A 19,095-nucleotide genomic window follows, 5' to 3' on the forward strand; every position below is an offset into this window, starting at 1 on the left:
GATACTGTAATTATTTCAATTCAAGATAGATAGACTAGTAGTGTATGTTGGACACCTGGATGAAAATAGGTGTGTGATGGGCCCTTTACTGAGGAAATTATACTGTAATTGATATTGAAACTGTTAGACACATGTATATATAAAGATAAAAGTCTTAAGAGAGGCAGAAATAGATCACCCTGGGGATCAAAAGTAGATAAATTCACATAAAATTGGACATCAGAGAGCTACAGTTCATCAGCTAGATAATATTTGAAATTGGTTTTAACGTATTAGTAAATTTTTCCACAGGTGCAGATGAATGTAATGGCAAAGGAAATATTTCATGCCACAAATGTTTCCTTAAATAGATTTACTCATCTCTTGTTTGTGCTCAAGTATTCTTCAAATGAGCCTTCTGTGGAGGCACTTTGTATACACCCGACTGAAGTATGTTAGTGCCGACTGAGAAGGATGGGAAGTTGGACATCTGAATTCTTCATCTCCATTCTTTCGTTATTTACCACCACTCATTTTTTTTTTTATCAACACCTCAACATAGATATGCTATATTTTGAAACAGCAAATTTTTTATTATAATTTTATCATTGGAAGACATCAGTTCATTTCGGTAGCTCAGTCATGCCCGAATCTTTGAGACCCCATGAACTGCAGCACATCAGACCTCCTTGTCTATCACCAACTCCCAGAGCTTGCTAAAACTCATGTCCATTGAGTCAGTGATGTCATCCAACCATCTCATCCTCTGCTGTGCCCTTCTCCTCCTGCCTTCAATCTTTCCCAGCATCAGGGTCTTTTCCAATGAATCAGTTATTTGCATTAGGTGGCCAAAGTATTGGAGCTTCTGTTTCAGCATTAGTCCTTCCAATGAATATTGAGGACTGATTTCCTTTAGGATGGACTGGTTGGATCTCCTTTGCAGTCCAAGGGACTCTCAGGAGTCTTCTCCAACACCACAGTTCAAAAGCATCAATTCTACAGCACTCAGCTTTCTTTATGATCTAGTTCTTGCATTCATAAATGATTACTGGAAGAACCATAGCTTTGACTAGATAGATCTTTGTCAGCCAAGTAATGTCTCTGCTTTTTAATACACTGCCTAGGCTGATCATAGCTTTGTCAAAGAGCTCTTCAAGGAGCAAGTGTCTTTTTATTTCATGGCAGCAGTCATCACCTGCAGTGATTTTGGAGCCCAAGAATATAAAGTCTGCTACTATTTCCAATGTTTCTCCATCTACTTGCCAGGAGTGATGGGACAGGATGCCATGATCTTAGTTTTCTGAATGTTTAGTTTTAAGTCAGCTTTTTCACTCTCCTCTTTCATCATCATCAAGAAGCTCTTCAGTTCCTCTTTGCTTTCTGCTGTAAGAATGGTGTCATCTGCATATCTGAGGTTATTGATATTTCTCCCGGCAATCTTGATTCCATCTTGTGCTTCATCCAGCCCAGCATTTCACATGATATACTATGCATTTAAGTTAAATAAGCAAGATGACAGTATATAGCCTGGACATACTCCTTTCCAAATGTGGAACCAGCCTGTTGTTCCATGTCTGGTTCTAACTGCTGCCTCTTGACCCACGTACAGATTTCTTAGCAAGCAGGTAAGGTGTTCTGGTATTCCCATCTCTTTAAGGATTTTCCAAGGTTTGTGGTGACCTACACAGTCAAAGGCTTTGACGTAGTCAATAAAGCAGAGGTAGATGTTTTTCTGGAGCTCTCTTGCTTTTTCGATGATCCAACAGATGATAGCAATTTGATCTCTGCCTTTTCTAAATCCAGCGTGAACCTCTGGAAGTTCTTGATTAACATTCTGTTGAAACCTGGCTCGGAGAATTTTGCACATTACTTTACTAGCATGTGAGATGACCGCAATTGTGTGGTAGTTTGAACACTCTTTGGCATTGCCTTTCTTTGGGATTGGAATGAAAACTGACTTTTTCCAGTCCTGTGGCCACTGCTGAGTTTTCCAAATTTGCTGGCATATTGAGTGCAGCACAATATGGAAAGCATAACAGCTTTATTTGAATTAGAATTAACAGAAAGTAAAGCTGAAAGAAATCATCTTGGCTATAGGTGTATGCTGTATCAAACTCTCAGGGCAGTACTTTTCCAGTGGGGAAGGAAATAACTACATCAGAGGATTCCCATTAAAAGTTCTGGGAAGGCAACAACTTATATGTCAATGAAAGAGACTTTAAAAGTGAGAAATATTGATATAAAATATAACTCTAGGGACCTCATGGGAAAGGTGACAGAAATAGTTGTTTGGGGGCATATTCTGAAGTTTTGGATATCATGATAGTATGTGCGGCTGTACAGGTTGTATACTACATAACCCAGGGGGTTGTCACTGCTGGATTATGGGCACATCCCGAACAGCTGGGCATCATGCACTTTGTACTTAACTTGGGTAACATAGAGAATCTTTCGGAGAAGGCAATGGCACCCCACTCCAGTACTCTTGGCTGGAAAATCATTTGGATGGAGGAGCCTAGTAGGCTGCAGTCCATGGGGTCACTAGGAGTTGGACACGACTGAGCGACTTCACTTTCACTTTTAACTTTCACGCATTGGAGAAGGAAATGGCAACCCACTCCAGTGTTCTTGCCTAGAAAACCCCAGAGACGGGGGAGCCGGGTGCATTGCTGTCTATGGGGTCACACAGAGTCGGACACAACTGAAGTGACTTAGCAGCAGAGAATCTTTTGAGTTGTTTCCACATCTCAGAATGGCATGATTATTTTTGACCCTTAAGGAAATGAATTTTGCAGTTTTCTGATTCAAATTCCAGAAATATGAGTATAGATATACCAAACTCCATGGTCTTTTAGAGACATAAACTGGGTTTGTAACTTTTCCAGAAGTGTAAGTAAAAACCAAATATGACTCTAAACCTTTTTCTCCATTGACCTCTCAAAGAAGAATTGTTGTACCCTGATAGAACTAGAAAGGTCATGATTGGGACACATAAGAGAGATTATTTCTCCTTTGAACATTTCAAATTACTATGAATGATTTTGTTATACTAAATGGACAAATTGCCCTAATTCTCCTGACAGGGCTTTATTTTTCTTTGTCTTCTCTTTCAGGCTGAAGTCATTGATGTGAGTTATGGAAATGCAGATGACTTAAAGCGGATTAAAAAAGTGAAAAATGTCACAAATCGGATTGCACTCTTGAAATTAGGAAAATTGCCACTACTTTATAAGGTCAGTCCAGTGCCCATCATTTGGTTGTAGGGTGAATTTTGTTTAGTGGGGGTTACACGGAGAGAGAGAGTGTATGTATGTGTGTGTGTGTGAGTGAGAGTGTGGAGAGAGAGAGAGAGGCATAATGTGTCACAGGAAGATAACTTTTCCAAAATGGAATATTTCATATTAAAATCTTTAAGATATTGTGCTTGTGGGATCTTCATAAAATTGGCATTCCCTTTATAACATCTATCTGGAATGGTAAAAATGAGAACCACAGTGTCCTCTTCTTATGACATCTGTGAAACTTCTAATCTATTATCTAATTACCATGTGCTTTATGTTACACTAGTATCTTGCAGACTTACATTCCTCAGAGATTAATTTTGTCGACTCCATAACGTCATAGTTCCTGGCTGTGCTCAGAAATTTAATTAAAGTATAATATACTAACAAGAGGCAGAGTTTTGATTTATTTTATTTAAATAGAAGTTTATTAACACTCATCCACTAGATGCATCTACATAATTAAAGGAGTTCAATCTAAGTATCTCATAATGAGCCATCACAATAGAGAGTCACTAGTGCTCTTCCTTAGTTCATTTTCTTTTCCTATTAAAAGAGAACAGCCAGTGTAGTTCTGTCACTGGAATGCTCTGGTTCTGAACATATATTAGATTTCACCTTATTCAAAACTATATGAGCTTTGCTAACTCCTAAGAGCAAAAAAGTTTCCAGAACTCTGTTGGCACACTCTGTAAGGACACAAGAAAACATTCTGTGCCTTTTAAAATTATTTTCCAAGGATGCCCTTATACTTAAATCAATGTCTGATAATAGATAACAGGCCAGAATTTTAAAGATGGTCTTGAAAATATACATTGATAACATTAATACTAGTGTTTTGTAGGACAATTTGTCAGTATGTATTAAAGGCCTTAAAATAATCACACTTTGACTGAATAATTCCATTTCAATCAATATATTCTAAGGGGGAAAACAGGTATGATAAAAACATGATGGCCAATGATGTGAGAAAATATTTGAAATGATATATGCATCTAGTTTCAGTTTCCCATGTGGCTTAGTGGTAAAGAATCTGCCTGCCAGTGGAGGAGACACAGGAGACATGAGTTCAATCCCTGGATGGGAAGATCCCCTGGAATAGGAAATAGCAATCCACTCCAGTATTCTTGCCTGGAAAATTCCATGGACAGAGGAGCCTGGAGGGCTATAGTCCATGGGGCAGCAAAGAGTTGGACATGACTAAGCACACAGACATACATCCAGTTTAGCATTGAAAATCATTCTATAGACTGGTACAGCTGAATACTGTACAATAATTGCAACATAAAACATATTTAAAATATATGAAAATCCTCAGATGTCAAATAAGTTATAAAGAGGACATTTATAATAATTATATAATAATTATTATTGTTACTTCTAAAAGTAACATTGTTAGAAATGTGGGCTAAATATTTTTCTAAACATTTTTAATGTATTTTCACATTAATCTTTACGATCACCATAGTGTTGAGGTATGGATTATTATCTTCAATTTATAGATAAGTATCACAAATGAATAAGGAAGGAAATAAGATAGAGTGCACTCCTCCAACAACAGTGTAAATCTGGTAGAGGGGCAAGAACATGAAATTTTAAAACAAGGGTACAGTTTTGATCATGGTATAAGACTAGATATTCTAATTATTTATTTAAGACAAGTGATTCAAATTGCTTAAAGGACATTTTATTACCAATAGTCAGAAGAAGTCTTCCTCTAAATTTTGGGGGGAGAATGTACCTTTTTGGATGCTTAAAAGTACAGCGGAAAAAAAAATAGAGTATCCATTTATCCACAAGGGATAAATTTCAATAACCCCATGGATTCTTGAAGCCACAAATAGCACCAAACTGTACTTATATTATGGTTTTCCCTATACATATATACCTATGATATAATTTAATTTATAATTAGGCATGGTAAGAGATTAACAACAATAATGAAAATAGAGCAGCTATAACAATATGCTGTGATAAAAATTATGTGAGTATAATATCTCCACAGTCACTCTGATCATCTAGAGAGCTGCATAGTGACTATCAGGCAGGAGAGCATACACAGTGTAGATATGCTGGGCAACAGGACCATTCACATCCTGGCTGGAGGGAGTGCGCCAGCCTGAGATGTCATCAGGCTACTCAGAACAGCACATAATTTAAAACTTAGGAATCATATTTTGAGAATTTTCCATTTAATATACTTTGAATGGTCTTTGACACTGAGTATCTGAAACCTCCAAAAGTGAAACTATGAATAACGGGGAACCACTGTAACACTGTGGTATATTATATGAATCCTGATTGTTCAAACTAATAGTGATATAGATGACTAAAATGTTGTTTGTGGTGGGGCCAATTATTTAAATTCAGTTGATGGAATTACTGATGATTTCTACTTTATATTTTTCTGAAGATTTTGTATAAATTTTATAAGAAAACAGTCTAAAAATTCATGTTAAAGCATTTAATTTTTTTTTTCTAATAATGTTTATAGGCCAAACTCAAAATCCTTACCAGTAGATAATGGATTAAAACAGTCAATTTCTTTTTATTTGACGGCTCCAGAGAATATTTACATTCAGTTCAGTTCAGTCACTCAGGCGTGTCCAACTCTTTGCCAAACCATGAACCGCAGGACGCCAGGCCTCCCTGTCCATCACCAACTCCCGGAGTCTACCCAAACCCATGTCCATTGAGTCGGCGATACCATCCAACCATATTATCCTGTGTTGTCCCCTTTCCTCCTGCCCTCAATCTTTCCCAGCATCAGGGTCTTTTCAAATGAGTCAGCTCTTCGCATCAGGTGGTCAAAGTATTGGAGTTTCAGCTTCAACATCAGTCCTTCCAATGAATACCCAGGACTGATTTCCTTTAGGATGGACTGGTTGGATCTCCTTGCAGTCCAAGGGACTCTCAAGAGTCTTCTCCAACACCACAGTTCAAAAGCATCAATTCTTTGGTGCTCAGCTTTCTTTGTAGTCCAACTCTCACATCCACACATGACCAGTGGGAAAACCATAGCCTTGACCAGACAGACCTTTGTTGGCAACGTAATGTCTCTGCTTTTTAATATGCTATCTAGGTTGGTCATAACTTTCCTTCAAAGGAGTGTCTTTGAATTTCATGGCTTCAATCACCATCTGCAGTGATTTTGGAGCTCAAAAAAATAAAGTCAGTCACTGTTTCCACTGATTCCCCATCTATTTGCTGTGAAGTGCTGGTACTGGATGCCATGATCTTAGTTTTCTGAATGTTGAGCTTTAAACCAACTTTTTCACTCTCCTCTTTCTCTTTCTTCAAGAGACTCTTTAGTTCTTCTTCACTTTCTGCCATAAGGGTGGTGTCATCTGCATATCTGAGGTTGTTGATATTTCTCTTGGCAATCTTGATTCCAGCTTGTGCTTCTTCCAGTCTAGCGTTTCTCATGATGTACTCTGCATGTAAGTTAAATAAGCAGGTGATAATATATAGCCTTTACGTACTCCTTTTCCTATTTGGAACCAGTCTGTTCCATATCCAGTTCTAACTGTTGCTTCCTGACCTGCATACAGGTTTCTCAAGAGGCAGGTCAGGTGGTCTCGTATTCCCATCTCTTTCAGAAGTTCCCACAGTTTATTGTGATCCACACAGTCAAAGGCTTTGGCACAGTCAATAAAGCAGAAATAGATGTTTTTTTGGAACTCTCTTGCTTTTTCGATGATCCAGCAGATGCTGGCAATTTGATCTCTGGTTCCTCTGCCTTTTCTAAAACCAGCTTGAACATCTGGAAGTTCACAGTTTACGTATTGCTGAACCCAGTCTTGGAGAATTTTTTTTTCCATTTATTTTTATTAGTTGGAGGCTAATTAATTTACAATATTGTAGTGGCTTTTGTCATACATTGACATGACCAATACAGTATACTAACACATATATATGGAATTCAGAAAGATGGTAATGATAACCCTATAGGCTTGGAGAATTTTAAGCATTACTTTACTAGCATGTGAGATGAGTGCAATTGTGCAGTAGTTTGAGCATTCTTTGGCATTACCTTTCTTTGGGATTGGAATGAAAACTGACCTTTTCCTGTCCTGTGGCCACTGCTGAATTTTCCAAATTTGTTGGCATATTGAGTTCAGCACTTTCACAGTGTCATCTTTCAGGATTTGAAATAGCTCAACTGGAATTCCATCCCCTCCACTAGCTTTGTTCGTAGTGATGCTTCCTAAGGCCCACTTGACTTCACATTCCAGGATGTCTGGCTCTAGGTAAGTGATCACACCATCGTGATTATCTGGGTTGTGAAGATCTTTTTTGTACAGTTCTTCTGTGTATTCTTGCCACCTCTTCTTAATATCTTCTGCTTCTGTTAGGTCCCTACCATTTCTGTCCTTTACTGAGCCCATCTTTGCATGAAATATTCCCTTGGTATCTCTAATTTTCTTGAAGAGATCTCTAGTCTTTCCCATTCTATTGTTTTCCTCTATTATGAAACCATTAGATGAGTTTCATAAAGTAGTGAGATAGTGGTTTATCTAGAATAGGACACAGTTATTAAGAACCCGGTACATTTTCCCTGATCACCCTCCTTACAGGCCTATGAAATGATTTAACAGAGAGGTCTATGAAATATTCCCCTCCAGACAAAGTCTCGTGACAAGCTTGGCATTTTCTTCTAGGCAAAGAAGATAGAGCATCCTTTCTTTAACATTTCAAATTCTATTCTAGGTAACTTTGTTTTCTGTAATTGTCACAGAGATTATACAATTACTGATACCATATCTGTTAAAATACATTCCCACTGTAAAGAAAAAAGAAAGCATGGAGTAGACAAAGTTATATAGCATGATTAGAGCTGAACTTGCTTCACCTGTCCATCAAATATATTCTGAGGTTGAAATTGAAAAGAGAGGTAATACAGCAATATGGCTAGGTTGAAAAAAAGAGGACCAATTGACTTCTATGTGAATTACAACTGTTAATCATGATTCTAAATGAGCATCTGGACTGGGAACATGGGGCTGACTGAGTAAAGAGAAAAGTTAATCATATTTTAACTGTGGAGTAGTATCTAAGTCATAGTTCAAAAATGAGGAAGAGGGGATCTCTGCATCTGAGATGGAGAGGGCAAAGGGGAAGCATAATTGTGATATTATCTCCTAAAATGAATAGAAAATAATCTACAGCCAAGAAAGAACCGGTCTCATTAGTTTATATCATAAATTATATGTATGTGTTAATTTAGTCTCTAGAGAGGGATTGATGGGAAAATCCCCATATTTGTTACAGGAACCGTAAAAGGCAGATGGTTTCTAGCTTTGTGCATTGATGTCTGCTCTTAGTTGCTTCAGGAAAGGGTCAAGCAAGTTCCTCACAACTAGCTTGTGCTAGGTTCCTTATGCTTAAACCTTACAGGAAAGGTTTCTTTGTACTTGGTATTTATAGCAGGTTATTTTATAAGAGAGTGCTTTAATTCTTTAAGCTGTAGGACAAAATACTCTCTTATACATCATAATGGATTCACTTAGATTTGTCTCAGTGACAATCTGAGATACAGTACAGCAGATTCTAAAACCCTTGCAAATTCCCAAATTGCTAAATAGCTCTTGAGTATGAAATTTATTTTATAAAATATAAAAAAAGCTATTGGCTTTCCTTTAATCATTTTCCTGAAAAGCAATAGTAAAAAAAAAAAATTACTATGTACTCCATGGCAACTAGAAATCAAGTAAATCCCTCAGAAATGTGGAAGTCGGGCCATTGTCTGGGTCCATACCACATTTAAGCCCCAAGTCTTATAGGAGTCACATTTGCATATGGTAAAATTACAAATGTATAAATATCTTATGTCTTCTGGTCATAGTGGAGTTACAGAAAAATATTTGTAAATGCTGTTGCTATTTTTTCATAAATGGAGTAACAGGGTATAATCTTAGTACTCACAGTTAGATAGTAAAATACTAGCAAATATTAGCTGGATTTTACATTTTTTATATATTTTTATCCTTATAATGACAATTTTAATGTTTTAGAAATCCAAATGATTTTGTAACTTCCTACAAATGAAAGTTTCCTATCTATTCATCAGATAAGATTTATATTTTAATATCAATTATACATTGTTTGGCCAGTGTGCAAGTTAACCAGCTGCCACTCAACTCCATAAAGCATGCTTAAAGACTTGGGCCTTTTGGAAGAGCTGGTAAAGAAATGAGGAATAGAAAGCAACTGTTATGTGTTGATATTTTCAAACAGATTGTTTCTAACAGATTAAGAAAAAGTAAACTTCATACTATTTGAATTTCAAACACAACTTCATCTACAAAATAAGTAAATTTAAAACATTGAGTTGGGGGTTTAGTGAAGAAATCTCTATATTTGGTGATTTACCAATCAGTACTCATTAAATGGACAATAAGGTCATTAAGAAATTCTCTAGGTAAAGTAAGTGTGGAGAAAGAGTGTATTTTTAAACTAACCTCACATAAAGTGTTTGCACGCTTTTCATATTTGCTGAACTATAAGTTTCATTTACCCCAATCTCCTATTTTTTCTGATATTTATTCAATCCCCAGGATAACTGCACTCAAAAGAATTAATTTTCTTTATTTCAGTTACTAGAGAACAGCGTTTACTCTGTGTGGTAGAAGTTTAAGATGGTACTTCTAAAATTTAATTTTTTATATCCCAAAGTTAAAATATGATGTGCTTATCTAATAATTAGCATCACAATATGTAGTACCTAGTATAATAGTACAACAATGTACATAGAAAAGGAATTCAATATTTTTTTGAAGCTAAAACATTCATTGCGTGTGTGTGTGTGTGTGTTTGTGTGTGTGGTATATGTATGTGTACACTGGTAGAGCTTTATGTGTCATATGACAGTGAGGTTGGAAGGATGCAAAAGCAGAAAAATACTCCTTCCTTATTGAAACTTTTGACACATTATAACTTTCCCTGCTATTGATGAAGCTAGCAGATTTATTTACATGACAGTCTCTGAATATTTCAGATTAAAAAACAAACATTTAATTTAGTGTCACTTCATGATATTTTACGTATGTTTTGTACATGGAAGCACACTTCATTTTTAAGGCAATTTTTTAAGGCATTTCATGAACAAAAAAAAGTGAACACTATCTTGATACTTATAAAGGGTAAGTTTGTTCACTGGCTGATTTAATGAGGTACTTCATGCCCTGTTCTCAGAAATACTTAAAAAAGACCAATACTCCATATTTTATAACTATGAGTCTAGAGCTGCTCCATTGGTCACGGAAAACATGGTCATGACTAGAACACAAAATCAGAAAACAATGATTTAAAGCATTTAAAAGCCAAATGTGCTATTATTTTTTAAATCAGAATGCTTTCCATTTTCCACTGACTGACTTTAGTTATTTTTCTAAATGACTTAGATCAAATATTACCATATCTACAAAAGGTAGTTTCTGTTGAAGTACAACTTCAATTATAAGTTATAGTGAAAAAGCTAGACTGAGTGTTATTCTGCTATTTAGCAATCTGATTTTCAGTTCAGTTCAGTTCAGTCACTCTGTCAACCCCATTGACTCCAACCCCATGGACTGCAGCATGCCAGGCCATTAAGAACAAGAATAATTAATCCTGAATGCTTCCAACCTTATTCCTAATATTAAAGTTTTTTCATGGCTTAAAACAAATGAAGGTATATCTGCAAGTCTTGAGTCTGTTGTGAATGAATCCCATAATTTAGAAGTCATGCCTGTGTGTTACCTACATGATCATATAATTTAATTTTACTAACCATTTTAATATTGTGAAATCATAACAAGTGACATTATTTATTAGAAAGATTGAGTTTTTCATGTATCTTTTTGTAATATGTTAAGTGTAAATCACCCCCATGCATTCCTGCAAGTTTGGTAGCAAAAAAAAATGAACTGAGTATTTTCTTTGTCTTAAATGTTATAAACTAAGAAAGGCATAAATCAAGAAAGAAGCCAGAGAGAAAGGAAGGAAGGAAAGATAGGAGGAAAGAAAGAAAATGACAGTTGATCCCCTTTGATTAACTCCTTGGGCTTCCCAGGTTGCTCAGTGGTAAAGAATCTGCCTGTCAATGTGGGAGACACAGGAGACGTGGGTCCAATAGCTGGGTCTAGAAAACCTCCTGGTGGAGGAAATGCCAGCCCACTCCAATCTTCTTGCCTGGAGAATCCCATGGACAGAGAGGCCTGGTGGGCTACAGTCCATGGGGTCGCAAAGAGTCGGACACACTGAAGCGACTAAAGTCAGACAGCAAGGCACAGTTAACTCCCTAAAACTACTCATGTCTCAGAAATGTGTTTTATACATTATGTATCACTCTAAAATCTGAAAGTGTAAGCTTTAGATGTATTTTAATTTTTGAGAACTTATTTGTCACACCAGTGTAGCTCTCTCGATGATGATGACATCTGGCGCTGAGGTAATCCTGAGCTATCCTTTCACATTTCAGTTTTTCCCTCTCTCTGTGTGGTTGAGTTTTTACTTTTATCCTACTGTAGATGGGTTTCCCAGTCTTTCCAGTGTGTTGTCTTCTGTATTCACAGGGTGATTTGTTTTGAATAGTGAAGCACAGCATGGCAGGATTCAAAGATGGAAGAGACTAGCTTAATTTCTAGCTCTTCTGTTTGATGTCTGTGTGACTTTGGAATATTATCTAAAACCTCAGGTTTTTGAAAAATTTTTTTTAATTCACAAAGTGGTGATAAAATAATCCCAACTTGCATTTTATATGAATATTAAATCTTAAAATGCATGCACGATTTTTAATAAATACAAGTTATTCTTAGTAAGCCCTTAAAATCTGAATAAGATTCTAAAGAGAAAGGATATGAATTGAATAATGGGGAATGACAGCTCTCTCAAACTTGCAAAACTGAACTGAATATAATAATATACTTAAGTCACTTACAGAAATACAATCTTTTAAGATTGCATTTCTTGCATTAACAGTAAAAAATTATGCTGATACCATGTAGCATCTCAAACCATAAAAATAAATAAAATAAAGTTGTCTCTAATGATTTTTGTGGCTTAAGACAGGTATAAATAAGCAGAAAAATGAATGTTAAAAGTAAATATAATTAGACTATTAAGGATGAATATAAAATATAACCTAACAGGGCAGTAGGCGCTTTTGATTTTTATATTCTTCAATATGCATTTTAATGCATAGATTTTTTTTGTCAGGTAATGGAATTATATAATATTAAAAAATAATATTGTTTTAGAAATTGAAACTGTATTACTATTATAAAGTAGTTATATAAACAAATTTTAAACTTTGAAAATTGAGGTATCATATATGATTCCAACAGTATCATGAAATTGCCTCTATATCATAAGGCTGTTGTCAAAATTAATTATACACGTAAGTACTTAACACAATGCCAAGAATATACTAAACACTTATTAAAAGAAAGCTAATATTTTGTTTAATTACTGCATTTTCTACTTGAATTCCATTTTTCTTATTGGTCACCATTCTGTGTGGTCAAAAATTTAAGACCTTATCATTTTCTAAATGGTTTAATCCCAGCCTTGTTTGTTTAAAGCTCAGTACTTCAGTAAAGGGTTTAGATTATTTCAGGAATGATCATGACATTGAAACTTTAGTTTAAGATTTTCTTATGTATTTGCTTTTACAGTATCCTAAAACTGACTTGGAAATTTTGCATAGTTCTTTCACTTTTATGTTGATATTTCAAAGAGGTCATGGATATTAACAACTTGTTTTAATTATAGAACAGATAAATCCTTTGCTCCACATTAACAAAGTTAAAAAAAAAAAAACTACATAACTGTTAATCACTGTATGACTCTAAATTCTTTCCTTTTGCTTTTTTTTTCATCATTCATTTTCTTATGGTAAAAATAGATTACTACCTTGCTCAGGAATACATTGGTTCTGAGCAGCAACTTGGATTTTACTAATTTGTTGTTGCTGTGAGATATGTGAAGACAGACTTAAATTACTTCTGGAAGAAAATAGCATTGAAAAATATTAGTAACTGGGGGGAAAAAATACCTCTCCCTAAAATTTATTTAGTTAAAATTATAGCTACACAATATATTGTATCTATTTTTTAATTTAGTGTACTTATTTTATAAAAAAAATTAACCTTTAATAAGCTATAAAATCTTAATGTAGCTACATAAGCTTAAAATATTTTCACTTGAACTTTGAAAACAATATATACTCAATAAAATATTATTTTAATAAGTAACTATTAACATATGTTAATTTATTTTCATAAATATTCATTAAATTGCTTTTTAACTCAAAATATGTTTTTACTGTGTTTATGCAAAGTTATTGGGAAGGTTTTATAGCCTAATATGTATTATAGTTAAGAATAAAGTTTTTGTGGTTTTAATAATGTGCAGGTTGAAAATAACTTTGCTGTTACAGGTTTTTAAAGTAATTTTCAGTTTAGTCTAAATCTATTGTGTGCTCAATCACTTCAATCATGTCTGACTCTTTGTGACCCTGTGGGCTGTAGCCTGCCAGGTTCCTCTGTCCCTGGGATTTTTCCAGCAAGAATACTGGAGTAGATTGCCATGCCCTCCTCCCAGGGATCCCAGGTCTACCACTTCAATCACTATGAGTCAGTCTTCAAATCTTTTCATCTCAATGAGACTTAATTTCTTGTAAAACCAGTGTAATTAAATTCATCTAGCTTATAGTAAATACTCAACAAAGGTCTATTGCTTTCTTATTGTAACCAGGTAATTCTTATTGTCACTGGAGATTTTAAGTAACATAGTTTGCTGAATAATATTTGTGTAACAATGTATTTTTCTTTCAGATACTTTACTTCATATAAACACTCATAGTGCTAACAAAATCCTAGTGAGGTAGGCATGATCCTGGCTCTACAGTGAGTAACTTAGTCTCTGAGATTTTTGAGCGTCTTACTCAGTACCGTACTTGTTACACAGAAGGGCTGAGGCTGTCATTCCAAATCCAGCGCACTTTTTGCTTCCCAGAGCTTGTTAAGGTATCTGTGTTTATGAATGAAACTTTAAGTGCCTTTTCTCAGACATCAGCACCACTGTGGCTTTGATGATGGTTCTTCACAACTAAACAAAGAGTTTTCAGATTACTTTCGAATGGTTCAGAGTGAGAACGCTATATGTGGTAAACAGCAATGTGGGGATAAATAACATCTGGAGAAGCTGGGTGATTAGTATGTGAGTGTTAATCCTGCTATATTGTTCATTTAAATTGAAATCTTCAAAATAAAAATTTGGGGGAGGGTTGTGGTGTGAGTGGACTAAATCAGGATTCTCAACAGGTGCCTGCAAATGCCTCTGTTTCAATGTTAATTTAGCCTATCTGCCCTCGCCCCCCGCCCAAAGAGAACAAATTGAGTGGGTACCAAACATGCTTTCATGCTTTCCATTTGACCAAGATTTCCCATTTCTGTCGGGAGTCTTTCAGTAGGCTTCTGCTCTTAGTTAATCAGGCATACGAATCAGAATTCAGATTTACCATTTTAGCAGTCCAAAATCTGACTTGATTTAAGGGATAAAAATATCACTTGATATTCTCCCTGAAATATGGTAAAAATCAATTGGTGGGTTGGATATGGTCGTTAAAGTTAAATCACTCTTCATCCACGTTGACTGAATTTTGATGTTTTTATCAGATTGCTGACAGCCAGGAAGACATTGCCTTAGGCACCTAAACAAAAGAAAGCTGAGTGTGAATCAGTGTTGAATTTGTTTCTGACCGAAGTGCCTGGTGAAATCATGGGCCACTTGTGTATCTGAGCTCGTTTATTACTAGAGAAGAGTTCTCATTAACTTGTTCAGGAAAGTGTTGCCATTAAATCTTACCTTGAATGAGAGAAATTTGTAACTTGAAAATGTTTATGAATATTTCATAAGAATCGTCTTAGGGTGCAGGCTTGTATGTGATAGCCTGGCAAAGGTTGACAGATATGTGGAATGTTGTAATGACTTGGTGGATGCATATGGAATGTTTAATGAGAAAATGAGAAGTAACTGCTGGGCTGCTGTGAACATCTTCTGGTACTGTATAATTTTTGTTGCCTGTTAACAAAACTCCCAGAAAAAGGAATAGCTTCTAATTATGACAAGCTTATTTTATTGTGCTAACAAGGCCTATAAATTTGGGGTAAGGATTACTGATTTATTTTTTCTCTTTCGTAAAATGCATTTTAAAAAATACACATCTGAGCAGAGTAGATCTTAATGAATAGGCACACTTTTTGTTGTTGTTGCAGTCAAAGATCCTGTATAATTGTATTCTCTTACTGCTTTGATTTCTCAGAATCCCAGAGAAATTTAGTTATATAAGAATATGAATAATTTGGCCCTAAAGCAACTGAAAAAGACTGGGAAATATCAGGGCAGTATCTTTAAAAATAAACAAAAACTTACTGATTCATTTTATCAAGAAAAAGATATACAAAAGTAGAAAAATAATCTGTCCCAAGCACGGTTAATTAGTAGAATCTCAGGGTAGGTTTGATTTGCTCTATTTTAAGATGGGTAGAAGAATTTGAGGAACTGATTTAGAGATGATTGAGGGAACAGGAAAATGTGAATTATTTAATTAAAAGTTACTTAATCTGAAGAAAAGGCTGAGGGGAAAGTTAACCATTTTCAAGCACAAGAAGAAATTTTCAGGTTTTAAAAATTAGGAACTGTTTCAATTTTTGCAGAGATTAAAGCTATAAAACATGGGCTTCAATTACAGCAAAATATTTTTATGTTGCACATAAATAATTTAATAAAATAAAGCCAATTAAATACCAGAAATAACTTCTAAAGACAGTTATCCCAATCTGCTTATAGAACTTTAAAATACTTAATGTTTTATGTGTTTCTTGATATGTATATTAATATGCATTTAATATTTGTATATATGTATACATATCCTTGATAATTTACTGAAAATTATGGAGTTATAGTATATGTTAGTTTAGTATATGTCGAGTTTTAGCTATCTTTTTCTTTATACCACTTTAGGCCCTGGTAAGAAAACTTTCAAACCAAAGATAAGAAGGCTCATAATGTTTCCACACATTTGTAATGATTTTGTGATAAGGTAGGCTGAGGAATTGGTTCTTTCTGAAAGCAGTGGTTAAGGCATTTATGAACTCATTACTTCATTCTAGTAAAAGATGTTAAAACTTTTCATTCAATTTATGGCAAATATGCTTAAAAAAAAAGTCTGCTTCAAGGATGCATTAATTTACAAATATTTTTAGAAAATCAGACAGTTGTGTGTATATTTTTTTAGAAAATGAGTTTATTATATTTTCAGTCAAATCAATGTGAATTATTCATCTTTATTGTTAAAAGAGGACTGTGTAGGTCGATGACTTATTTTCACTTGTGCAGATGACTAGTGTCTATGCTACTCTGGCTGACATAATCCCTATTCGGACCATGTTGGTATTATGGAAAGATTGCTGCCTCTCCCCCTACTTTAGTGTGATCTGCCAATGCTGTTTCATTGAGGCCCAGACTTGATTTTCTTCTTTTTAATGCTTAAAGTAATTTGTAGCTTTACCAAAGTAAAAATCGATCATATTTCATTTTATGATAACAATCAATTATTTAGATAATTTCATATCCTGACTGTCTTGGAGCTAGACTAACAATGTACTCCTGTACAGACTCCCAGAATAGGCCTTGAAAAGAAGAGCATTTAATCCCAGTGACTGTGGCCCTATCCATCTCATGTTTACCTCATAGGAGACAGAAGATTAAATAATTCGAAATGTGCTACTTATGCTTTAGGTTATCATTCCACTCTCAAGGAATCTTTGTGACAGAGCTAAGATTAATTAGCTTATTGGATCTGATTACCATAGACCCTGATTTCTGTTAATAGCTGTGTTTATCATCTTAATGTCAAATTTGCTTCTAGCAATTTACTTGATCACATAAATGTATGATGCATTGACCCTGCTGCATTTGACATCAGATTAATATTGAGGGCTGAGAGGCTGATTTCTGCTATCATATGTCATCCTTAGTACTGCCTTCTCTATCCCACAAAACCACTTAAAGCATTGCTTTTTATAATGTAGAAGATGTTTCTAGGAGGACTTGAAGATCATATGCGTCTCATTTCTCATATGAAATGGGGTAATTCCATCTGTAATTCTAGGTCTATAGGAACCTAATTTTACAAATTATTTGGTCAGTTCTTTTGACTTATTTATCTTGTTTAAAGTCATGGATATTTTACTTTAAAGGGTAGTGTTTTCTAACAGGGGGGAAACTAAGATTAAAAAATGTGAGAAAACTAAACATAATCATGGCGATATAGCAGTAACGTGTAACAATAATAACATGGAGGTTATGGATCAGGATAAGAAAAGCAACAATATTTGACTTATGTTTTATAGTTCATCTACCGAGGATCCACTTTTCATAGGTATACCTCTAAATATTTAGTGCATTTAAAATCTTGGTTTGTGTAATTTAATATTAGATTCTTATAGTAAGTTGATTCCATTTTTCATTTTAATTAAAAGGCATTAGATGTCTCATTGTTCATGTAGGTTCATGAATATATATATGAATATGGCTGCTTATTTTTGATTGCAACTTAAGTGATAGACTGCTGCAGTTGTGTTTGTCCTTATCTTACAATTTATCTCCGCACATATGCCTATAGACATGAAAAATTCACTAAAGTTTAATTTGGTAGCGAATTTGCAAGTAGCCAAGATAATTTATTTTTCCTTAAGTATTTCATTTGAAAGGATTCTATTATGTTGCATGTTTCCTGTTACAAATCAATGCCAAAGATTTTCAGTTGCTACACTAGGTTATCTTCCATATTGGAATCTTGAAATTTTTATTCATTTAGAAAAGATTAATCATTCAAGATTATCAATAACATTCTTAATCTTAAGATGATATAGTGTCATTCAGGTTTTTTCATAAGATGTTACATCTTGTGGAAAAACTCAAAAAACATTTTTGGCCTGCTCAATACAAGTAGTTTAAGAAATTTGCAAGGATCGAACAGTTGTGGCATAGACCAAAAGGAGACCGTTTATTCTCCTCTTTATCCCTGCTGTGAGAGTATTTGATAATGAATTCTCAGGATGGGGAGTGGCCAGTGAGTAAATAATAATTGTTTCTATTACATTTTGTTTTGGATATATGTCTATGGTGAATATAAAGGTAGTTTTTACTACTTTTCCTTAATACATTTCTGTTGATTCAAAATAATCTAAAATAAGCATATTATTGCTATTTTGATTTTTTTCCTACAAATTGAAATGTCTTTAATACTTTTCTGTGAATTATTTGAATATTTTAGAAAGGATGACTACAGATTGTTGTTGTTCACTTACTCAGTTGTGTGTGACTATTTGCAACCCCATGAAGTGCAGCACTCCAGGCTTCCCTGTACTTCACCATCTCTCAGAGTTTACTCAAATTCATGTCCATTGAGTTGGTGATGCTATCCAAACATCTCATCCTTAGTCGTCCCCTTTTCCTCCTGCCTTCAGTCTTTCCTAGCAACAGGGTCTTTTCCAATGAGTAAGCTCTTTGCATCAGGTAGCTAAAGAATCAGCATCAGTCCTTCTAATGAATATTCAGGGTTGATTTTCTTTAGAATTTACTGGTTTGATCTCCTTGTTGACCAAGTGACTCTCAAGAGTCTTCTCCAGCACCACAGTTTGAAAGCATCAATTCTTTGGCATGCAGCTTATTTATGGTCCAATTCTCACATCCATACATGACTACTGAAAAAAAACATAGCTTTGACTAGATGGACCTTTGTCAGCAAGGTGATGTCTCTGCTTTTGAATATGCTGTCTAGGTT

The 19,095-nt window shown here is 34.8% G+C and overlaps 1 protein-coding gene across 8 annotated transcripts in view; it reads left to right on the plus strand.

The window, feature by feature from the left end:
* Window positions 1–19,095, plus strand: part of NAALADL2 (N-acetylated alpha-linked acidic dipeptidase like 2) — a 1,495,786-nt gene that overhangs the window by 820,660 nt on the left and 656,031 nt on the right. For all 8 annotated transcript variants that reach the window (XM_043875325.1, XM_043875329.1, XM_043875328.1 and 5 more), the window contains one exon: window positions 3,093–3,212. In XM_043875325.1, coding sequence (XP_043731260.1) covers window positions 3,093–3,212 — 120 coding nt within the window. The remainder of the gene's footprint in view (window positions 1–3,092; window positions 3,213–19,095) is intronic.

This window comes from Cervus elaphus, chromosome 19, assembly GCF_910594005.1.
Source record: "Cervus elaphus chromosome 19, mCerEla1.1, whole genome shotgun sequence".
Lineage (NCBI taxonomy): Eukaryota > Metazoa > Chordata > Mammalia > Artiodactyla > Cervidae > Cervus > Cervus elaphus.